At 42.7% G+C, this 24,789-nt stretch overlaps 1 protein-coding gene across 4 annotated transcripts in view; it reads right to left on the bottom strand.

The window, feature by feature from the left end:
- Nucleotides 1-24,789, bottom strand: part of LOC311007683 (unconventional myosin-VI-like) — a 127,185-nt gene that overhangs the window by 28,806 nt on the left and 73,590 nt on the right. For all 4 annotated transcript variants that reach the window (XM_084000950.1, XM_084000949.1, XM_084000951.1 and 1 more), the window contains exons 16-25: nt 22,546-22,673; nt 21,076-21,171; nt 19,969-20,139; nt 13,182-13,220; nt 12,970-13,063; nt 10,566-10,696; nt 9,689-9,766; nt 5,212-5,341; nt 4,221-4,311; nt 2,960-3,110 (exon numbers count right to left, since the gene is read on the bottom strand). In XM_084000950.1, the coding sequence (XP_083857076.1) occupies nt 2,960-3,110; nt 4,221-4,311; nt 5,212-5,341; nt 9,689-9,766; nt 10,566-10,696; nt 12,970-13,063; nt 13,182-13,220; nt 19,969-20,139; nt 21,076-21,171; nt 22,546-22,673 (1,109 nt within the window). The remainder of the gene's footprint in view (nt 1-2,959; nt 3,111-4,220; nt 4,312-5,211; nt 5,342-9,688; nt 9,767-10,565; nt 10,697-12,969; nt 13,064-13,181; nt 13,221-19,968; nt 20,140-21,075; nt 21,172-22,545; nt 22,674-24,789) is intronic.

The raw sequence follows: 24,789 nt of genomic DNA, 5'->3' as shown, positions 1-24,789 counted from the left end.
TCAAGATCCAACTGTGAAACTCCTTCCACTGGGTTTCTTCTCAATCTGATTCCTTGAAATGTCTTCATCACAGCATCATACAGTAGCAACCATTAGAATTTAGCTACAAACTTCCTCCTGTAGCGCCGCATTATGTAATAAATGTTCATCTTGTGATTTCATAACGCTGCATTTTGTGATGGAAATTCTTAAACGCAGTGTGTAATAAACTTTGCCGTATTTTGTAATAAGTTGTTATATAATGCCCCGAATTATTATATTCTAATTATATATAAACGATGGAGGGAAAGAAGGAATACAGGAAGCTGGGGAGGAAGGAATGCAGAAAGGAAGGAAGGAAGGAATACAGGAAGGTGGGAAGGAAGGAATGCAGAAAGGAAGGAAGGTGGGAAGGAAAGAAGGAAGGAAGCAAAGCAGAAAGGAAGGAAGGTGGGAAGGAAAGAAGGAAGGAAGCAAAGCAGGAAGGAAGGAAGGAAGGAAGGATGAATGGAATGCAGAAAGGAAGGAAGGAAGGTGGGAAGGAAGGATGGATGGAATGCCCCAAATTATTATATTTTCTTCAAAAAAAAAATTGCAACACTCGCATTTTGTAATAATTAGGTGCATTATGTAACAACTTATTACAAAATGCGGCAAAATGTATTACACGTTGCATTTAAGAAAATATCACAAAATGCGGCGCTAAGCTTCCTGTAAGAAACCTGCACGTTTTTTACCGTTTTAAAATCCTGTTTACAAAAAAAAAGTCAGGACGAAACGATGGCGAGTCATGTGACCCAACCTAACCTGTTGCTAGGTAACCTACATGTAATTAGCTGTGTTTTGTCGACACTGTGGTGTCTTTTCTTTTCTGAAACATGTCGCTGCATTAAAATAGAAAATGTGCAGAGGATTTCCAAACAATCACATTTCAACATTTGATATTTAGTCTTTGTGTGTTTTATTTATTTGTTTAAATATGATTTTTAAATGTTTTGCAAATCATATAATTCTGTTTCTATTCACAATTTAGAGATGAGGTTATAATATTTTTCCATTTCTCTGGTCCTGAATCAGTGAGTTTGGACGTTAAACTGATCCATCTGTGTTTATTACTGTGCAGAATGGAAGCCGTAAACATCGTAAACGCCTCTCTGTCAGTAAACACAACCTCTGTTCTCTGTGTCGAAGCAGCTAAACCGACGCTGCCTTCAGGGTCGACTGGGAAAACACATCGTCCTGCAGCTCAGTGAGACAGAAACTGGAGATCTGAGGTAGTTAGAGTAATAAATAAATAAATAAATAAAACTCAGTCCTCAGAGTCTCACAGTTCACTGTCACTGTTTGTACAAGTGTCAACACAGCGGCGGCTGACACTGACACACACACACACACACACACACTGACACACACACCGACACGCAGTGTGTTGACGTCTGTCTGCAGATGAATATTCATACACATCTGCTGTCACTGCACCTTTACTGTTACTCCACCACAGGAGAGAGGAGGGGGGGCGGGGGGGGGGCGAGGGGGGGGAGGGGGGCGGGGCTTGATGTGACAGGAGCGTCGCACTCGTGGCGTTGAGATCTCTGAGGTGAGAACTCGTCAAACATCAACCGCCGCTCTCACACAGCGCCACCACCGACAGCAGCAGCAGCAGCGTGTGTGTGTGTCAAAGACAAACCGCCGCCAAACCGAGGTTTTTAAAGACTCGTCATTTTGTCGTAAAGCGGTCGTTTAAAATCCTGACGATGACGTTTAAATCAAACATCTCTGACTCACAACGACACAGAAAGCTCAGGTGGATCGATGGATCGAATGCAGAAAGAAAGGAAGGAAAAGAAAGGAATACAGAAAGATGGCAAGGAAGGAAGGAAGGAAAGATGGAATGCAGAAAGGAAGGAAGGTAGGAAGGAAAGAATGCACAAAGGAAGGAAGGAAGGTGGGAAGGAAAGAAGGATAAATGGAATACAGGAAGGTGGAAAGGAAGGAAGGAAGGAAAGATAGAATGCAGAAAGGAAGGAAGGATGAATGGAATGCAGGAGGCAGGGAAGGAAAGAAGGATGAATGGAATGCAGGAAGGTGGGAAGGAAGGAAGCAGGGAAGGAAAGAAGGATGAATAGAATGCAGGAAGGAAGGAAGGAAGGAAAGAAAGAAAGATGGAAGAAAAAAAGGGAAAGAAAGGAATGCAGGAAGGAAGGAAGGAAAGAAGGATGAATGGAATGCAGGAAGGTGGGAAGGAAGGAAGGAGGGAAAGAAGGAATGCAGAAAGGTGGGAAGGAAGGAAGCAGGGAAGGAAAGAAGGATGAATGGAATGCAGGAAGGTGGGAAGGAAGGAAGGAAAGATGGAAGGCAGAAAGGAAAGAAGGAAGGAAGGAAAGATGGATGGATTGATGGATCGATTGCAGAAAGGAAGGAAGGAAGGAAGGAAGGAAGGAAGGAAGGAAGGAAGAAAAAAAGTGAAAGAAAGGAATGCAGGAAGGTGGGAAGGAAGGAAGGAAGGAAAGATGTGACAGGAGCGTGAGAACCCGTCAAACATCAACCGCCGCTCTCACACAGCGCCGCCACCGCCACCGACAGCAGCAGCAGCGTGTGAATATCAAAGACAAACCACCGCCTGATGGACATTTTCAAAGACTTGTCACTTCTTCATAAAGCGGTTACGTTTAAATCAAACGTCTCTGACTCGACACAACGACACAAAACGCTCAGTCAGGTGTGTCTGTGATTTCCTACTCCGTCCAGCAGCACCTGAAGGCACCGCCACCACCACCTGTCTGTCAGACTGAACCGAACAGCTGCAACGTCTCTTCATGTTCATGTTCCTCATAACAACACAGGAGGAGGTGAAGTGGTGTGTGTGTGTGTGTGTGTGTGTGTGTGTGTGTGTGTGTGTGTGTGTGTGTGTGTGTGTGTGTGTGTGTGTGTGTGTGTGTGTGTGTGTGTGTGTCGTTTCCATGGCGACCAGGCCACCTACCTTGATCTTGACCATCAGTGTGTCGATGGCGCCGTCCAGACCCTGGATCTGTTTGCTCATCTCCTGCTTCCCCTCCTTCAGCCCGGCAACGACCTCGTTGAACCGGCCCATCCTCTTCTTCAGGTTACACACCTTCACCAGCCCGTCGATCCTACACACACACACACACACACACACACACACACACACACACACACACACACACACACAGTTAACTTCATCTTTTTCTACTCCGTTTAACTCATTAAAGCAGAAGTAAGTGGTCCGGTCGTTTTGGCTAATGCTGCGTTCAAGGCAGGCTTTTGAAACCGTAAATTACAGCTTCAAGTCACAACTTACGACTTTGTGGCGTTTCAGGCAACCCACTCGTGTTTTTCCGACCTGTTTTACCTGTGAAAGTCACTATAACGGCCACTCGTAACTTCTGACCTGTGAACTCGCACCAGATCGAACTGGTATGACTTCACAGGTCGGAAAAACATGAGTTACAGGTTGCCTTGAACGCACCATAACAGTCCTCGTCGCTACGTCGCCACATTCACGGCGTCCCTTGGCTGCACACACAGCCCTGCATGCCGTTCTCTCTCCTCATTGGATAAAAACTGTAGGATACGATAAATGTTTTCTCTTCGGCTCAGAGCAGAGCAGAGGGACTGAGAGACCTGTGTTTCAGTCCAAACACTCTATGTAAGTGATTGCTGTCGGAAGATAAAACTATTTAAGACTTATATTAACACAAATATCGCTTACTTCTGCTTTAACTGTGTGTGTGTGCGTTAGAGCTGTGAAAGTGGCAGAAAAGAAGGAATGCAGGAAGGAAGGAAGGAAGGAACGAAGGAACGAAGGAAGGAAGGAAGGAAGGAACGAAGGAAGGAAGGAAAGAAGGATGAATGAATGCAGGAAGGAAGGAAGGAAGTTGTGTCAGACTGAGCTGTGAAAGTGGAAGATAATGGAGAAGAAGAAGAAGAGGAGGAGAAAGATGAGGACGAGGGAAGAATGTAATGAGGAGGAGAGAGAGAGGAGAGGAGGTAATGACAGAGAAGAGGGGAAGAGGAGGAGGAGGGATGGAGATAAGTGTGAGCTGAGGGAGGTGAGGATGAAAAATTCGTCAGAGGGAGAGAGGGAGAGAGAGGGAGGACAGGAGCAGAGGAGAATACATGATGATGGGTGAAGGAGAAAGAGAAAGAGAGAAGAGGAGGGGGGTGAGAGGGAGGGGAGGATGGATGGACAGAGAGAGAGAGAGAGGTGTAGAGACACTGACCTGGGCTTGTGTTTCTTCCTGCAGAGCCACATCCTGACGGTTTTCTGCATCTTGATACAAGCGCTGGTCCGATAGAGGATCTTGTTCTTCACTGGGATGGAGGGATGGAGAGAGAGAGGGAGAGAGAGAGAGAGTTGAGTTTCATTTATTCACATAAAATAAAGACATAATCACACCACAAACTGTACAATCCAACACAACACAACAAAACAAGGAGGGAAGGAAGGAAGGAAGGACGGACGGAGGAAAACAAAGAACGGAGGGAAACAAACGATGGAGGGAAAGAAGGAATGCAGAAAGGAAGGAAAGAAGGAATGTAGGAAGGTGGGAAGGAGGGAAGGAAGGAAGGAAGGTGGGGAGGAAAGAAGGATGAATGGAATGCAGAAAGGAAGGAAGGAAGGAAGGAATGCAGGAAGGAAGGAAGGAATGCAGAAAGGAAGGAAGGAAGGAATGCAGGAAGGAAGGAAGGAATGCAGAAAGGACGGAAGGAAGGAATGCAGGAAGGAAGGAAGGAATGCAGAAAGGAAGGAAGGAAGGAATGCAGGAAGGAAGGAAGGAATGCAGAAAGGACGGAAGGAAGGAATGCAGGAAGGAAGGAAGGAAGGAATGCAGGAAGGAAGGAAGGAAGGAATGCAGGAAGGAAGGAAGGAAGGAATGCAGGAAGGAAGGAAGGAAGGAAGGAATGCAGGAAGGAAGGAAGGAATGCAGAAAGGACGGAAGGAATGCAGGAAGGAAGGAAGGAAGGAATGCAGGAAGGAAGGAAGGAAGGAATGCAGGAAGGAAGGAAGGAAGGAAGGAATGAAGGAAGGAAGGAAGGAATGCAGAAAGGAAGGAAGGAAGGAATGCAGGAAGGAAGGAAGGAAGGAAGGAATGCAGGAAGGAAGGAAGGAATGCAGAAAGGACGGAAGGAAGGAATGCAGGAAGGAAGGAAGGAATGCAGGAAGGAAGGAAGGAAGGAAGGAAGGAAGGAAGGAAGGAGTGTGTGTCTTACGTTTGATGACTGACAGGCTGCACCACTGCACCTTCTTCCAGCGGCTGTGGATCAGCCACTTGTTGACCTTCTTCACCAGCTCAGCCAGGTGGTCGGGGTCAGACTTCATGATCTGGTCGAACTCTGCAAACTGGACACACACACACACACACACACACACACACACACACACACACACACACACACACACACACACACACACACACACACACACACACACACACACACACACACACACACAGGAAGTCAACAACCTCACAACCCTCATGCTTCTTCACATACACTTATCTTGTATCATCAGTACATCATATTATAAAACGGAAAGGTGAAATCCGGCGATCTGATTGGCTGTTAACCGTGGTATAATGAGCATATACCACAGCTACTATTCTAAAGCCTTATCACAGCGTAAGCTATCACTCCGCCTCAGGCACGTATGACTGGTATGAATGGAAGTTGTTGTCATGTATCCATGGCAACGGACTGTTGCAGTCCATAGCAAAAGACATGTTTTTACAATGTTAAAAAATGGACTAAAGTAGTTGAATTCACATGTTTAAGGTGAACTTTCACCTCCAAGGAGGATTAACAATGGTAGAGGGGACTGAGCAGTGACTTTCACCTGAAAAAAAAGCGGAGGAAAAGACGAGATGCAGAGCTACTTGGAGCTAACGTCTGGAGAGGTGGGACTATGTTTTTTTCGCAGTGGGGCTATTTTATTGGATAATATGTATATCTGGTTGAATAAAACTACATGAAATTGATTGCGTATCCCTCTTTCATATTGTCATTATTGGTAACCGTTTTATAAAAGCAAAGAAGAACGCCCCTTAGCCGTGGTATAATGAGCATATACCACGGACTGGAGTGATATATTGCTTAAGTATAAGGACGTATTGATTATTATACAACAGTTAGTTCCGACCGGTCCCAACCGAGCAATTTGATTGGACAACGAGACATTCCATAGTGCTGATATACAGTATAACAGCACTGGGACTTTTCACAGACATAATCACTCCGCTGTTCAGCTGGACAGGAGCTAAGTCAGAGCTACGCTCCCCATACAGCAGCTGCCCCATCTCTCTGCTGCTGCTGCTGCTGCTGCTACAGTTATAAACGGACCTGAACATTAAAACCTGGACCTGACCTGGTCCGTCTTATTGGCGATAAATCTCTACTAAACCCGGCTGGGGAAAAAAATCGCCGCGGGGGCAACTACGTTTTGACGGTGATGTGTTTTGATATTAGCATTAGCTGTTGTTAGCCACGTAGCTCAGCTACTTAGCTTCAACTGTGTTTATATTGATTACATAGATGATAAACAAATGTAATACGGTATCGATAGCGTCTCTGTATCTTCACGCTGGTCCTGTTGCTGCGGTGCTAATCAGACACGGGCTCAGAACCAGAACCAGCACTAGAAGCAGCTCGGTGGAGAAGCTTGTAGCTAGTAGCAAGCTAGTATGAAATGTTTTTATGTGTTGCCTGGCAACAGCCTTGTCTCCCTTCCAGTTGCAGAACTATTTCTGTTGGCGGAGCCAAATAAATGATTAAATAAACAAACAAATCATAATCTCTTGTAGTTTATTACTGTTCTAAAATGCGCTCGTTGTACTGTTGTATAAAAGCAATATCACACTCGAGGTCGTGCTGTTGTACTGTATATCAGCACGGTGTGATTATCTGCGGCACTCGGCCTACGGCCTCGTGCCTACGACCGAATCACAGCCGTGCTGATATACAGTACAACAGCACTCCCTCTCGTGTGATATTGCTTAAATATTAATATTAATGTAATGTTCTTTTTTTGGGGGTAGATTTGTAAAAATACGACACAAATCAGAATCAAAGCCCGGTGGTAAACATCTCTATGATCTGATAAATACACATTAGTTTGGACGGTTCAGGTGATAAATGAAACGATCGGTGTGTTTTCCCTCCTCCTCCTCCTCCTCCTCCTCCTCCTCCTCTTCCTCTTCCTCCTCCTCCTCTTCCTCCTCTTCCTCCTCCTCCTCCTCCTCCTCCTCCTCCTCCTCCTCCTCCTCCTCCTCCTCCTCTTCCTCTTCCTCCTCCTCCTCTTCCTCCTCTTCCTCCTCCTCCTCCTCCTCCTCCTCCTCCTCCTCCTCCTCCTCCTCTTCCTCTTCCTCTTCCTCTTCCTCCTCCTCCTCTTCCTCCTCCTCCTCCTCCTCTTCCTCTTCCTCCTCCTCCTCCTCCTCCTCCTCCTCCTCCTCCTCCTCCTCCTCCTCCTCCTCTTCCTCTTCCTCCTCCTCCTCTTCCTCCTCTTCCTCCTCCTCCTCCTCCTCCTCCTCCTCCTCCTCCTCCTCCTCTTCCTCTTCCTCCTCCTCCTCTTCCTCCTCTTCCTCCTCCTCCTCCTCCTCCTCCTCCTCGGCCGTAAACATCCGTCTCCTCGTGTCTCTGCAGGACGGACGACCTGAGACGACTCTGCTCCTTCCACAGATTAATATCTGCGCTCTGTGAAAAACCCATTTCATATCCCAGTAAAGCGTGACCGGGAGCAGCACGGAGGTGTGTACTGTATTTACTTCTGCTCCACTCCTCCTCTCCCTCCTCATCCCTCTTCATCCATGCATATTTCATACCCGGGTCTGAGTCTCAGTCCTTCCAGCTCCCACTGTCACTTTCCCTCTGGAGGAAACTCCTGAATCTACTTTTTTTTTTTTTTTAACTTTGTCCTTATTGTCTCTTTAAAAAGACCCTGTAGCCATGGCCGTAATGTAATGTTTTTATTGATCTAATCTCCTTTGCAAGAAACCAAAAGTAATGTTTTTCTAATCTGACGATGTGGAGCTGGTTGTTAGTTTACTGGAAAAAAATAAATGTGCTGGTCGGATTTAGCTGATATGAAAAGTGATCTCACACTTTAGATTGTTTTTATGACGAGGTTTGTTGTGCTGTGCCAAAATAAAAACGTAGATGAGCCTTGTTCTTTTATCAAAGTTAAAGGGATAGTTCAACATTTTGGCAAATGTATGGCCTATCACCATAATCCCTATAGTCATAGGAGTAGGTTCGTTACCTTTAATTGTCGGTGCAAGCTATTTGTAGAACGGTGGAGCAGAGCCGTGAGCTGCTCAGAGCTACGCTACGGAGGCTCATGGGATTTCTTGGTTTCTCTCATCAAACTCATCAAATACACAATCCAACAACTCCACAACGCTCTGGTGGACAAGTTGTGACCTGCACATTCACCACGCTATGAGATAATAACACAACGTTACCAGACAGAGTTGTTTTAGAGGGAAATACAGAGTCTGCTTGATGAAAATTTGTCCCTGAAGGCAACGTGCATCAGCGGTTTTGCATGAATTTCCCTCTAAAACAACTCTGTCTGGTAACGGAGTTGTTGGATTGTGTATTTGATGAGTTTGATGATGGAAACCAAGAAATCCCATAATGAGCCTCCGTAGCGTAGCTCTGAGCAGCTCACGGCTCTGCTCCGCCGTTCTAAAAATAGCTTGCACCGACAATTAAAGGTAACAAACCTACTGCTATGACTATAGGGATTATGGCAATGGGCCAATTTGTCAAAATGCTGAACTATCCCTTTAATGATTTTGCACTAGAACACATGCTTAAAAAAAAGAAAATCCTTATGTGGGCAGAAATCCTAACCCCTCCCCCCAGTGCTTAACACAAAGTTGCACCTTTGCCTTTAGCTGTATAATAAACCTAAAACAATCTATTTAATTCAAGAGGGAGGAAGGAAGGAAAAATGGAATGCAGGAAGGAGGGAAGGAGGGAAGGAAGGAAGGAAGGAATGAATTCAGAAAGGAAGGAAGGAAGGAAGGTGGGAAGGAAGGAAGGATGGATGGAATGCAGAAAGGAAAGAAGGTGGGAAGGAAAGAATGGTGAATGGGATGCAGAAAAGAAGGAAGGAAGGAAGGAAGGAAGGAATGCAGAAAGATGGGACCTAAAACAATCCATTTAAATAAAGACGCTGCTAAACGTTTCCTGCTGCCGGAGCGTCCAACGTCCACGCTCCTTTTTTTTGCTTAAAACTGTTATTTACGAGCGCCTTGTGTCGCTCCGGCCTCATGGTGTGAAACCTTTTTTCCGGCGTTTTCCACACGGGAGACGTTAAAGACTAATGGAGACCTGCGGTGAGTCCATCCGGCCAATAACAACAACAACAGAGGAGGAGGAGGAGGAGGAAGAGGACACCCGGTCGGTGTTTATTTCTCCTCGCTCCGAGCTGAATCCACAGTGTCACAGCTACAGTTTGTCACGCACAGTCAGTGTTCTCTCTCTCTCACAAACCACATGTCTCGACCCGACGCCGTGAATTATTCATCTGCAGGAGAGAAATAAAAACCTCCGTCTGTCGGCTCCTCTCACCTCAGCAGCCAGAAAGAACGAACCACTGACTGATGCTGCTTCGCTTCAAACGCCAAACGCAGCATCGTCTTTATTCAGAGGGACAATATTATGAACATTAGGGAATAATATGCCTCACCTTCCCGGGACGGAAAAACACTCTGGTCAGACCGAACTTGTAGTCGTTCTCGTTGAGGCCGAGGGCTTTGAACAGAGCCTGGAGACACACACACACAGATAAATATGGAGATGAATGAAGCTGAGTGAGTTAGTTTTAGTTTATTTCGGACATGTTAAAGGGATAGTTCAACATTTTGTCAAAATGGCCCATTGCCATGATCCCTATAGTCATAGCAGTAGGTTCGTTACCTATAATTGTCGGTGCAAGCTATTTTTAGAACGGTGGAGCAGAGCCATGAGCTGCTCAGAGCTACGCTACGGAGGCTCATTATGGGATTTCTTGGTTTCCCTCATCAAACTCATCAAATACACAATCCAACAACTCCACAACGCTCTGGTGGACAAGTTGTGACCTGCACATTCACCACGCTATGAGATAATAACACAACGTTACCACACAGAGTTGTTGTAGAGGGAAATGCAGAGTCTGCTTGATGAAAAACTGTCCCTGAAGGCAACACGCATCAGCGGTTTTGCATGAATTTCCCTCTAAAACAACTCTGTCTGGTAACGTTGTGTTATTATCTCATAGCGTGGTGAATGTGCAGCTCACAACTTGTCCACCAGAGCGTTGTGGAGTTGTTGGATTGTGTATTTGATGAGTTTGATGAGGGAAAAACCAAGAAATCCCATGAGCCTCCATAGTGTAGCTCTGAGCAGCTCACGGCTCTGCTCCACCGTTCTAAAAATAGCTTGCACCGACAATTAAAGGTAACGAACCTACTGCTATGACTATAGGGATTATGGCAATGGGCCAATTTGCCAAAATGTTGAACTATCCCTTTAAAAGAAATAAAACATAAGTGAGTGAGAGAGAAACAGAGACGAGCTCTGACCTTGCAGAAGAGTCGCGGGTCGAGCCGGGTCAGTTTAGGAGGCATGTACTTCTGGTACATGTTGTAGAGCTCGTGGAACGGCGCTCTGGACGGGAAGCCGCCCTGCATCAGGTCCAACACCGACACCATCCCTACGGAAACAACACACAGCCTTGTTAGAGATAAGAGGGGGCTTTTATTCTGAAAGAGCTGGAACTCACACAGCCTGTGTTGTGTTCACGTTGTCATGACTCCACAGCTCGTTTCCTTTAGACATATTCAAAAACACGTTTGAAGGATTGTTAGTCGTCTCACTCGTCTTTGATGAACTCGTATCAAACTGTTTCTTTGACCGACAAACGTCCAGTGAAGCGTCAACAGACTCATGTTAAAGTCATGTACAACATTTATACTGCATCAGTGCAGCGACGTAAATGTCTCATTAAGAAAACAGTGTAACACTTTATAATAACTACACACTATTCAGCATTAATAAATACTGAATTCATCATTTATAATACATGAATACTCATTAAATAATAAATAATAATAATACATTTTATTTGTAACGCGCTTTTCCAAGTGCTCAAAGACGCTTACATAAAAACACAATTTAAAATACAATGCAGTAAATTATCACAGTTAAAATACAAGAACAAGATACACAAATTTAATTTATGGATTAGTATATTATTATCATATTATTATATATTAGTTAAAAATGTTTTAATCATCATTAATAAGCACTAACAGTATTTATAAACTACATACTAATGAGTATTCATGTGTTATAAAGGAATAATTCACTATTAATTCATGCTTAACTAATGCTTAATAGTGTCTACTTAAAGTGTTACCAGGAAACACTTGTTATTATCTATTAGCACTTCATTAGCAATTAATCAATCTGTCTCCACTTAACAATACATTAATAAACACATAGACTGTGTTACAAACTGTTTATTAAATGCTTTTATGCTGCTTATTAATGCTAAACAGGGGGAATTAAGGTAAAGAGTTAGATATAAAGGTTAGCATAGCGTCGATGCTACTTTTTAAAATTCTATTATTTTCATATTTTAGCTGTAATACAGCCTGTTTTTATTATTCCCTTCAATAAATCCATTTCCTGTCTTGTCTTGTGCATTGAATTTATGATTTTATAGAAGAAGAACAGAGAATAGAAACAGTATTTTCCAGGAAATCTTCCTTTTTCCTTTTAATTTTCCGTGTGTTTTCCAGGAACTCCTGAGTAAATCTGGCGCAAGTGTAACATAAAGTAAAACACAACGACAACATCACTGTGTCTCTGCTTCACTTTAATCCCAACGAGTCGCTGAGGGACGAAATGATGAAACCTGTTTCTGTCTCAGGCTCAGAGATAAAAATCTACATCAGCTTCTCAGGAGGAGAGAAAAACAAAAACCTCCTGTTATCGGTTCTGTTTCAGTTGCTGAACATCCCATTTGGACCTGAACGCACCACGGTGGCACCACAGAGGAGATCTACTCCTCCTCCTCCTCCTCCTCCCAAACTATCAGCGCCTCCATTCCCAGTGCAATAACGCTGATAAAGAGCTCAGTACCAGAGCAGTGTGTGTGGCTGAAAGCAAAACAGGAGGAGGAGGAGGAGGAAGAGGAGGAGGAGGATATTAAACCTCAGCTCATAATTTCTTTTTTCCTCCAAACCTGAGGGGAGGATGGAGAGGAGGGAGAAAGGAGGGAGGAGGGAAGAGGGAGGAGGAGGTGTCACTGCTGTTGTTGGTTTGAGAACGAGTTAAAGACGTCGCCTGGTTGTCACAGCGCTTCGTTTAAAACAACATATAATTTACATTTAAACACCTTTTTCCCCCTGATTACATCATCTAAAGTAATAACACATAATGTACATCTATATATATATACTATGGGGAACAATATGGTCGACAATTACGTTCCCAGCGGTAAATAACAATGAGTCCCTAATGATGTAGTTAATTAACATTTACGCAACACGGCTCAGGATAAACGGCATAAAATTGACGGATGAAGTCAATTAAATGAACGATTAATTTACTCTAGTTCACTGAAGTTTGTGCTTAAAAGAAAGAAAGAAAGAAAAAAAAAAGGAAATCAACACTGGTCCATTAAGAGACAATGATCTGGTAACAGCAGAGACGGGATTTTAAAGAAAAAATCCTCCTGCAGCTCAACACACTGATGTTTAAACAGCCAATAACATTAAAGCCAGTAGATTTGTGTATTAAAGCTCCTTCAAAATAAAGGTAGATGTTTGTGTTAAAGCTCCTTCAAAATAAAGGTAGATGTTTGTGTTAAAGCTCCTTCAAAATAAAGGTAGATGTTTGTGTTAAAGCTCCTTCAAAATAAAGGTAGATGTTTATGTTAAAGCTCCTTCATAATAAAGGTAGATGTTCGTGTTGACTGACCGGAGCACTGCAGCTGGGAGAGGATCTGAGCTCCTTCAAACTGGTGGCTGATCATCTTCAGGTTCGGTTTGATGCAGCGAATGAAGCTCGAACCCTGAAGAAGAAGAAGAAGAAGAGGAGGAGGAGGAGGAGGAGAGGACGTTGAATAAATTAAATAAATAAATAGCATGAAACACAACAAAAGGCGAAGAAAAAGAAGAACAACGACTGACCGTGCTGCGGAGCTTCTCCAGCAGGATGTTCAGCTGCGTCTGCAATGGAAACCACACATAGTTAGAATTCAGAGCGTTTGGTTTGTTTTATCCACCTCTGTGGTTTTTCTAATAATCTTTTTTTTTTCCAGAATAAGCACTTTTTTTCTTCTCTCCTTCTTCTAATTTTTCTCCCGTTCAGTGTTTTTGCTGACGTGTTTCATAAAGTTATAAAGAAAGATAATTCGCCGCTAAGTAAGTTTTTTTATTTAATCGATCGGTTTCGTTTCTGTTGAATCATCAAACAAACTTCCTCTGTGGCTGCCTATCCCTTTAACGAGAGTTATTAATGTAATTTGGGTTCAATGACCCCGGTGTATTGGTGAAAAACACAGCCCGAGTTTCAGCAGCAGTTTTTAATATTCTGCTGCTCCTGCATCTGCAGCCACATCACCACCACCAATCATCCACATGAGAGTAATAATAATCTGAAGAAAAAAGAAGAAGGAGGAGGAGGTGATGATAAAAGTTCAGTGATGACGCAGCGAGCGACCTTCATCCTGTAACCTGGTTAAACACACCACATCACTGACACTACAGGATTTCTGGAGAATCAGAGCAACTCAAAGTTTCTCACAACGTTTTGGTTTTTATCCAGGAAGCAGCAGAAATAGAATTAAAAAAAACACAGATGGACCAGAAACTTTCCACAGCAGGAAAATTAATTTTCTTGTTGTTCAGATTCTCTCCCTCAATGATTGATCCAGATTAAAAGGATAGTTCAACATTTTGGCAAATTGGCCCATTGCCATAATCCCTATATTCATACAGTAGCAGTAGCTTCGTTACCTTTAATTGTCGGTGCAAGCTGTTTTTAGAACGGCGGAGCAGAGCCGTGAGCTGCTCAGAGCTACGCTACAGAGGCTCATGGGATTTCTTGGTTTCCCTCATCAAACTCATCAAATACACAATCCAACAACTCCACAACGCTCTGGTGGACAAGTTGTGACCTGCACATTCACCACGCTATGAGATAATGACACAACGTTACCACACAGAGTTGTTTTAGAGGGAAATACAGAGACTGCTTGATGAAAAACTGTCCCTGAAGGCAACGCGCATCAGCGGTTTTGCATGAATTTCCCTCTAAAACAACTCTGTCTGGTAACGTTGTGTTATTATCTCATAGCGTGGTGAATGTGCAGGTCACAACTTGTCCACCAGAGCGTTTAGGAGTTGTTGGATTGTGTATTTGATGAGTTTCATGAGGGAAACCAAGAAATCCCATAATGAGCCTCCGTAGCGTAGCTCTGAGCAGCTCGCGGCTCTGCTCCGCCGTTCAAAAAAACAGCTTGCACCGACAATTAAAGGTAACAAACCTACTGCTATAACTATAGGGATTATGGCAATGGGCCAACTTGCCAAACTGTTGAACTATCCATTTAAATAAAGATTGAATGAATGTGTGTGATGTTGTTGTTGTGACTGTTGAGTCTATGAACCAACATGGCTCCCGGTGTGAACACAGCAGGACAGTTTCACTTCTCTCTCTGGTGTTTACCGTCACTCTAGAGGATGAAACGTCTCAATGTGACCTAGAGAAAACTTTACTCAACATTTCAGACAAAAAAACAACAAAAAAAAACAACCTCAGGAGAATAAAAAGCAGCAGCAGCACTGAGGTGTTTTTATGAACGGACCAGGCTGACGTCTGTACGGATGAAAACATCAAACATCTGCAGATCAAAGACTCGGTCGTTGCTGTGAAGTCACAGACGCTGACATCACATCACACCCTCAGGGCACTGGTTGGTTGGTTTGTGTGTTTTATTTAGTGTCAGTTTTTTGTATTTTGTGGTTAGGGTTTATGTTCTGAGCAGGAAACAGAACAATGGAACGACTTTAAATTCCCATGTGATCGATTACAGCCACTAATGTATAGATATTTGAGACAGACACTTGATTATTTTAGTGTCTGGAATAAGAATAAACACATAAACTGTATGTTTTTGTATGTTAAATACAGTATGTGCTAGATCTATTATACACTGTTGTATCTTGTGCGTCTAAATGAGCTGTAGCCGTACACATCGTATAGGTTGCAGTGTTATTAGATGTAATAATGTCGACATGACTGGTCCTCGACAAATAAACTGATAAATAAATCAGGTTTAGACTGAGATTCATTGATATTGAACATCCCAATATTTCCAAACACGTGTGATATTTTCCATTATATTAAAAAATACAGTTTATACATTGTTTCTTTTCAAATAAAACTTTAAAGGGACAACGAGGAGTTTTGGAAAAGCGAAGTGTTTTCACTACATTTATGAGCCTCCGCACCGTGAAATTCTTTGACCGGCGCAAGACAGACTCATGTTTTCATTCATCAAGAATTAAAGTCAGAGGTTTGAAGACGATCACATACCGTCGTAGTTCCCACCATAAACGCCGATTTGGCGGCGTTATTCTCATGACTCGCCACAAAATCGAAAGTAAAGAAACTCTGGTCGGCTCGCCCAGCATTTCCACCACCACTAATAATAACAAAATAACCATAGAGACAAAACGATGTATTTATCGAAAATGGACCATTAACAAGTGGTAACGTAGATTCATCCACATTAATATGAGACTTTTTTATTGTCGCGGAATTTTTCGTTCTGCCGATGGAGAAACTCCTCGTTGTCCCTTTAAACGACTGTTTCCGCTAATACCTTCAAATTAAAAGCCCTGCAGAGTTTCAGTGGGTGTTATTTCTAAACAGCTTTTATAAATGTTTTGTGTCATTTCTGTTGTTTATGTAGCCGATGATCATATATATCTGGCCCTCTGCGTTGTGTTTCTCACGGCCTGCCCTAGGTGGGGTTCGAACCCTTGTCTCCTGCACGGCAGGCGACGATGCTAACCGCTTCGCCAAGAGGTTCACAACCGCTTGGCAAGTTGGTTAGTGGAGTGAGTTCACATCCGTTACATTTACATGCTACATTTAGATTTCTTTAGTAATATGCAACATGTAGTAATAAAGCTGTTTATTTGCTGCTCAGTGTATCAGAAGTTCTCCTCCTCTTCCCTGCAGCTCTCCAGCTCTGGACCCTCAGTCGACATCGACACCCGGTCCAGGTTTAATCCCAGTCTGGTTGGAAAGAGTCTCTAAATTTAGAAACTGCAGCTTTAAAGGGATATTTCAACATTTTGGCCAGTTCTGATATAGTAGATATTTTCTCGCATTATCAGCAGCTTTTTGTTTGAAAACGAAGAAGGAAACATTTGAAATCGTTCCCTTCTGCACAGATAATTTAAAATCGTTCACTGTTTCCATCCCTATAATATTTATATAATAATAAACTTTATGCATATTGCACTTTTCTTAACAAAGTTACAAAGTGATTAACAGGAAAAGGAAGTTTGTGGCCCCTGAAGGTCTAAATGTCCCTCTGCACTGAAAGAAATCCCATTATTAGGATTATTATTATTATTATTATTATTATTATTATTATTATTATTATAGGTCAGGGGTCCCCAAACTTTTTGCAAAGAGGGCCAGATTTGGTTAAGTAAAAATGTGTGGGGGCCGGGTCGGCCGACCTTTCAGCCTGACATCCTTTGAACCATTAACATTAAATGCAAATTAACTATTTAATACTTTTTTTTCATTGCAAATGGAATTCTTTTCATTTCTTCACATAGATACATAAATCTAAACAAGTTTTTTTTTTTTTTTTTATCAAAATCACTCTGCTTTTCATATTTGAAGACCAGATAAAATGACATAGCCTAAATGTCTGGGGAAAAAAGGAAGCTTAAACATATCTAGGTTAATTTGAAACATTATTAGGCTATATTTTATATTATATTATATTTTTAAAAAATCAAAAATTGCGCTTGAATAAAAATCAAATCAAAAACAAGAATAGACCCTGTCTCTGTTAAGAAAAGATGCACTCAAATATAAAACCACACACAACCAAAACAATAAATAAAATGGCTTAATCAAGTCTCAACAAAACTGCACTTGAATAGATATTGACCGTGTCATCAGTAGATGAGGTGAGTGACTGAGCTGAGGCTGTGTATGTCGCTCTAAAGACGGGTGTGGTGGGGGTGTCAGCGGCGTGGAGCGGGTCTCTGTAGCGGGGACAGCTCCGTCACACCGCCGCTGAGTGCTGTAGGGACGGGGGCGGGGGGCTCACGGCAGCACCGCTGCTCGGTGAAAACAGCAGTGATGATGACGTGCTTTCACGTCCGAGTCTCCAAACCAGAAGCGTTTGTAAAACAGCACCGGAAAAGTCGCTAGATTTGTCGCCAGTGGCTTTTGTCAAAAAGAAATTCGATGAGAGGGGTTGGAAAGTCGCCAGATTTAGGGAGAAAGTCACCAAGTTGGCAACTGACGTTACCTAGCGTTGCTCCTCAGACTCACACGCTGCACTGTGTGTGTGTAGCGGCCCCGCCTCCCCCCACAGAGACAAAGATCCTGGATGACTGACAAGAGGCTTCACTCCCTTCATGTCATTCCGCTATGGAACAAACGCGCCCAGGTGCTGAGACCGAGTCACAGAGTGAAGCCTCTTGTCATTCAGCCTGTTTGGAGGCCAGAGACGGGGAAAACAAACAGGCATGCACATGGCAATATATCGAGGCTGGAAAAAAATTGTACGTGCTGGCGGGCCGCATATTATTGATTTTTTTTATGACAGAGGCCGCGGGCCGGTTGGAATTTGAGCGCGGGCCGGATGCGGCCCGCGGGCCGTAGTTTGGGGACCACTGTTATAGGTGGTTCATCTGTTTATTTTGAAGCTGCACAGCTGAGTGCGTCCGACAGAACGAGGCACCGGAGCGAAAAATTACGAACATGACTGTGAATGTGAAGAGATGTTTGATCTGCAGAGACGTTTAGAGTCGTGATAAGAAAATGTAAAAACTAAAAAAGATGCAGTGGCAAAAAAAAGTTTCACTGCTCTGTGATGTGATGATCGATCCCCAGGTTCACACCAGGTTCTTCATCATGTGTCTGTGTGGAAAATGAAAAATAATAATAATAATAATAATGAGGTTTCGATTTGTCTGTTTTTAAAGAGTGTGAGGAGTCGGACTGAGCAGCAGCAGCAGGAGAAGAAGCAGTGAGTGAGTGAACTCCAGCTGAGTCATAACAGAGACGCAGTCAGGACGTTATTAAAGTGAATGTGACGGTGATGTATGGAGGGTCGATAACGCCACGCACTGCAACTTTAGAGTTTTATACGAGACAGACTGAGACAGACGAGTTCAACAGGAGGACGAGGTCCAGATATCTGAAATAGAGGTCTTCGGAAAAACCCGACAACCCGAAAACCGGGCAGGGTCGGAACCGGTAGAGTTTGCCTCGGGTCTCGGGGCTCTTATTGTGAAAGGCCGGGTCCTACAGTACCCGAGAGGACCCGTCGATTGGCTGTCACAGCTGTCAATCACCCCCACCCTCCCCCTTCCGTCCAATGCGAGGCTGCGAGCTGCCTGTGTGACTTATGTCACGTCATCAAAACAACTACACGACTCTGATAATGACGTCAAAGGTGACAGTTCAAGCTAAAGTTAGAGCCTCTAGGTCAGGACTTGGGGCAGTTAAAAAGTTGGTTAATGGTTCAAAATAGTTAAACAATCGAGTTGCCGTAGCGTGTTGTTACCGCGGTAACGTTACGCTCCGCAAAGCACATGGAAACTCCAAAACTATAACGTTAATTAAACAAGAGGAAATGACCGGTGGATTGGCGTTAGCAATGGCTAAGAAGAAGGATTACAGTACATGACCATCTAAACAAGAAAATTACGACGTGGATTTATTTCTGTTACATCACGTTATGGCCGGGGGGGGGGGGGGGGGGGGGGGGGGGGCTTAAAAATGAAGTAAAGTAATATAATAATATCATTGTATCTTCAGCTGACTGACTGAGTGATAATGTTTCATATCAGTGTGTTAAAAGGGATAGTTCAACATTTTTGACAAATTGTCCCATTGCCATAATCCCTACAGTCATATCAGTAGGTTCGTTGCCTTTAATTGTCGGTGCAAGCTATTTTTAGATCGGCAGAGCAGAGCCGCAAGCTGCGCGGTATTTCTACGTTTCCATCTTTCCTTCCTTCCTTCTTTTCTGCATTCCATCCATCCTTCCTTCCTTCCTTTCTGAATTCATTCGTTCCATCCTTCCTTCCCTCCTTCCCACCTTCCTATATTCCATTTTTCCTTCCTTCCTCTTGAATTTAATAGATTGTTTTAGGTTTATTCTACAGCTCCATATAAAGGTGCAACTTTGTGTTAAACACTGGGAGGAGGGGTTAGGATTTCTGCCCACATAAGGATTTTTTTAAGCATGTGTCCTAGTGCAAAATCATTAAAGGGATAGTTCAATATTTTGACAAATTGTCCCATTGCCATAATCCCTATAGTCATAGCAGTAGGTTTGTTACCTTTAATTGTCGGTGCAAGCTATTTTTAGAACGGCGGAGCAGAGCCGTGAGCTGCTCAGAGCTACGCTACGGAGGCTCATTATGGGATTTCTTGGTTTCCCTCATCAAACTCATCAAATACACAATCCAACAACTCTACAACGCTCTGGTGGACAAGTTGTGACCTGCACATTCACCACCAAGCTATGAGATAATCACGTATAATTAATTATGTAACATTACGACACATTAAGCAAATACTAGGAACTACTTTTGTTTTTGAAATCCCTCCGCCCAGCAGCCACTGCAGGAGAATAAACCATCTTTAACCTGTTTAAAGTCTGTAATATATCAATGTTAAAGTTGAAGTTAAGGAGCCACAGACCTTGAACTTGTTGCCGACGCTGATGAAGCTGAGTTTTCCCGCCTTCTGCTTGACGTCTTTGCTGTTGTTGGAGTTTTCGAAGAGCTCTCGGATGAAGCGGTCCTTGGACTCGCTGATCAGACACTGCAGAGACATGTGCAGCGCGTCGTTGTTCTTCTCCACAAACTTGGTCTGGGGAAAAAAAAAAAAAACAGAAATCGAATTAAAGGGATAGTAGCATTTTTTTTTTAAGTGTGGTTGTATGATCTACAAATAGCCCCTAAGTACTTTAATTGCAGTAGAAGACTCTCTGCACTCCTCCCGTTAGCAACGCCAGCCCATAATAGCCCTGCTCAGAGATTTACAACATACAGTGTTGTGAACAGACCCAAAGAAACGGCCTATTTCCCTGGCCTAAAAGAGGTTTTACCTGAAAAAAAAATACACAGTTCCATTGTTCACTATAATATAATTTTTTCCAGCCCCTCAAAGTGCAGGAAAAACACAGTTTTTATTTGGACATAACCAACTGCTGATCGGTGGGCGCTAACCCTGGGCGGAGGGATACGTGAGTTGGTTAGGTCCAAATAAAAACTGTGTTTTTCCTGCACTTTGAAGGGCTGGAAAAAATTACATTATAGCGAACAATGGAACTGTGTATTTTTTTTCAGGTAAAACCTCTTTTAGGCCGTGAAAATAGGCCGTTTCTTTGGGTCTGTTCACAACACTGTATGTTGTAAATCTCTGGGCAGGGCTATTATGGGCTGGCGTTGCTAACGGGAGGAGTGCAGAGAGTCTTCTACTGCAATTAAAGTACTTAGGGGCTATTTGTAGATCATACAACCCCACTTTAAAAAAAATGATACTATCCCTTTAAAAACAAGACGACGAACACGTTCAAACACAAGAATAAAGACGCTACGTCAAAACTTCCAGTCGGAGCTGATGATTCAATAACTCCTGATATCTCCTCTAATCTAATCTAATAAATACATAAATAAAGGCTGCCTGGCTCTGGTGTTTAAATCGCTGCTGTCGGGACTGAACGTTTTGCAGATCATCAAAGGGAAATAAATAAATAAATAAATAATTTCATGTGACATTAATTTCAAACGTCTGTGAACGCACCGTCTCGTAGCAAACGGCTCCTGCAAAGTGTCTGATAATGAATCCTTCGTCGTCCCGCACGTTCCTGTGGACGGCCAGCTTGGACTTCCTGGGCACCTGAGACACACACACACACATATATATACACACATTACACACACATTACACACACATATACACAATAAAAGACTTGGACTCGGCACCGTTTCCTTATTTCTCATTCCCAGCGACAGCCTCGTTCAGCTGCTGTCAATCACTCTGGGCTGGAAATGAAGATTAAGAGACTGAACATCAGGATTCACACCGACGTTTTATTATATAAAAACTCTGTTCAATTAGAGAAGCAGAGATACTGTGATTATTAACCAGTTTATTGTCATTTTAAAGTGAAGAAAATCAAGTTTATTATAAAAATCACAAACTTTTTAGTTGAGCTGCTGTGATTTGTATCATTCATTCATAACTTAATGAGCTAGTTCTCATTTAATCAATTGATCTTCAAACAACTTCCTGGTTCTCAGATGAAATAATTTCCTGCTTGTTTTAGTTTTAATTACATCTCAAACTAAAAACCTCTTCAGTTTTAAACTCTAAGTCAAACCGAACTTAACCTTAGTGAAGTGATGATCAGCTTTTATTTTGGAAAGTTCACAGATTGACGATTAATCAGTAAAAAAAATTATCTGCAGGTTGATTAATAATTAAATGTATCTTCATCTTCATCTTCAGCCACTGGGATAGAGTTGGTAATAAAGGGTCAGTTCATGTAAATCAACCACTATAAGAAGTTAAATCTAACTAAATGAGATAACTAAAAAATATAAATAAAAACACTGCAGGATCCTCACACTTAAAAAAAAAGACTTTAAAAAGACTTTAAACTTCCTGACGTGTTGTACTGTATGATTTCAGATTTTCAGAACATGGAGAAAAAAAAGTGAGTATTTGTCCCAAAAGTTTGGAGCAGTTTAATAAACACATATTTGAGGAATTTTGCTGTTCGAAGATCAATTTTGACTTGAAAAAACTGAAGCTGAACTTTTAGACTCAGGTGGAGAAAAAAAAGCAGCTTCAAAAATAAAACATTCCTGTCGACAGGCGACAAAACTCCTGGAGTCGAGTTTGACTCTGAATTCAACTATAAAACATCTGAGAAACACGACCACGGTTCAACAGAGCAGCCGTTTCCTCTGTCACTGGATAAATAAAGATGAAGAAAGGAAACACATGACAAACATTTTACTTTTACTTCTTCAGCATAGTTTGATTTTTTTTTAAATTATAAACAGAGAGAGACGAGGCTGCAGCTAAATACCCGTCACTAATCTGGTTCATTATTAGACTTTTATTAATATCCCTGAGTTTTTCTTGTGTGAATCTAAATCTAAAATGCTCCTCTTTAATTTCTTTGATTATTTAAACACAATACTTGAGGGAATTCAAGACTTTTTAGGGCCTAACATTTAAAATCTAAATGTAGTGTCTCCTCACCGTCAGCCTGAAGTGGTCCTTGTGTTTGCTGTGAACGGTGTCGGCGAAGTGCTGGTCGCTGGGCTGAGGTAGTCGGTTCTCTTCGTCCAGGATGTCCAGGATGCCGACCAGCTTGGCCTCCACCAGGTCTGGAGCACACACACACAAGAAGATTAAACACGTGTGTATGTGTGTGTGTGTGGTTAATGAAGCCACCGTGGCCCAGCTGAGGCCCCGGGGCCACGCCAATGATTAACTGGAGGAGAATGATGATTAGAAATTATTAAAACAATCTACATTAAAGTTTAATTGAATGTGAAGAGGTGCAGAGATCAGAACAGGTTCTCCTTGACCTGAGGAGCAGGATCACGTCTCCTCGCTGTGAGACAACACCTGAGGAAAGGACGTGAAGTTTCCAGGTCTTTTATCTCGTGGTGTTAAAAACTCTGTGGACTCGTTGAACCCGACGCTGCTGAAGACACAACGGCTCTGATGCACAGATTCAGATTTCAAATTGAAACGGATTCAGACTCAAACTCTCTCAGTCAAACTGACAAAGGTCAGAGAGGATCTGGGGACAGACATCCTGTTCATCCCTTCATCTCTCCAACTATGACTTCATCCCCTCATCCCTTCATCCATCCCTTCAACAGTCACACACAAAGACAGACAGGAATAAAACTGAACAGGGAGGAACCTGAATAAATCAACTGTGATCAACCTCTGTTTACTATATGGAGATGAATGAATGAATGAATGAATGAATGAATGGATTCAATTTGATGAATGCTGCTAATAGCTAACTGTATGAATGAGTGAGTGAGTGAGTGAATGAATGAATGCATTCAATTTGATGAATGCTGCTAATAGCTAACTGTATGAATGAATAAATGAGTGAGTGAGTGAGTGAGTGAGTGAGTGAGTGAGTGAGTGAGTGAGTGAGTGAGTGAGTGAGTGAGTGAGTGAGTGAGTGAGTGAGTGAGTGAGTGAGTGCATTCAATTTGATGAATGCTGCTAATAGCTAACTGTATGAATGAGTGAATGAATGAATGCATTCGATTTGATGAATGCTGCTAATAGCTAACTGTATGAATGAATAAATGAGTGAGTGAGTGAGTGAGTGAGTGAGTGAGTGAGTGAGTGAGTGAGTGAGTGAGTGAGTGAGTGAGTGAGTGAGTGAGTGAGTGCATTCAATTTGATGAATGCTGCTAATAGCTAACTGTATGAATGAGTGAATGAATGAATGCATTCGATTTGATGAATGCTGCTAATAGCTAACTGTATGAATGAATAAATGAGTGAGTGAGTGAGTGAGTGAGTGAGTGAGTGAGTGAGTGAGTGAGTGAGTGAGTGAGTGAGTGAGTGAGTGCATTCAATTTGATGAATGCTGCTAATAGCTAACTGTATGAATGAGTGAATGAATGAATGCATTCGATTTGATGAATGCTGCTAATAGCTAACTGTATGAATGAGTGAGTGAATGAATGAATTAATGAATGAATGAATGAAAGGACAACTCAATGATGCCCTATGAAATAAAAGCAGAAGAGTTGGTAGATGTTATTAATTTAATTAATGAATTAATTAAATTTGACTCATTACACTGAGGTCAAAGGGAATGAATGAATGAATGACCCTCTATGAAAGAAGAGCAGATTCATTTGTAGATGAATAAATGAATGAATAAATGAATTTAAATTGATGCACAATACACTGAGGTCAAAATGAGTGAGTGAGTAGTTAAAACTTAAAACTGTGAGGTAACTTTATATGTTTACGAGCCGTCCCACCAGTTTTAATTTTCCGCTCCATCAGGAGGAGTTTTATTTTATTTTATTTTATTTCATTTCATCTCCTCTCTTTTTGTTTCTGTGTGGACGAAGAGTCGCCGCCGGTTTTACGACAAACGACAGGAACCCAAACCAACAAACAAACACAAATACGTTTCTGCGTTTCTGAGTCAGTGAACATCTAAACATCGACGTCAGCAAAAAGCAGAGTTAACCTCCGTCTCGCTGCCGGTCTGTGGACGGATGAAGACACATCACACTCAGCTCAGGGATTCACACTCTGAGGGATTCGACACTTCCTCTTGAACCAGCGCCGAGGCCCCGGGGCCCCGAGGTCGAGCAACAGCGGCCGGCCGCCGTAAACACAGAGGAGCCAGCGGCGCATTAAAGCCAATAACGCGCTGGCTGCAGCTCATAAACACAACTTTCAATATTGCCTCCTTCTGTACGGCTCAAGAGGATTATCAGCACAAAA

The sequence above is a fragment of the Trachurus trachurus genome (assembly GCF_905171665.1).
Source record: "Trachurus trachurus genome assembly, chromosome: 24".
NCBI classification, from domain to species: Eukaryota; Metazoa; Chordata; class Actinopteri; order Carangiformes; family Carangidae; genus Trachurus; species Trachurus trachurus.
The sequence above is the reverse complement of the archived record's forward strand: the minus strand, read 5'-3'. Positions and strand labels throughout refer to the sequence as shown.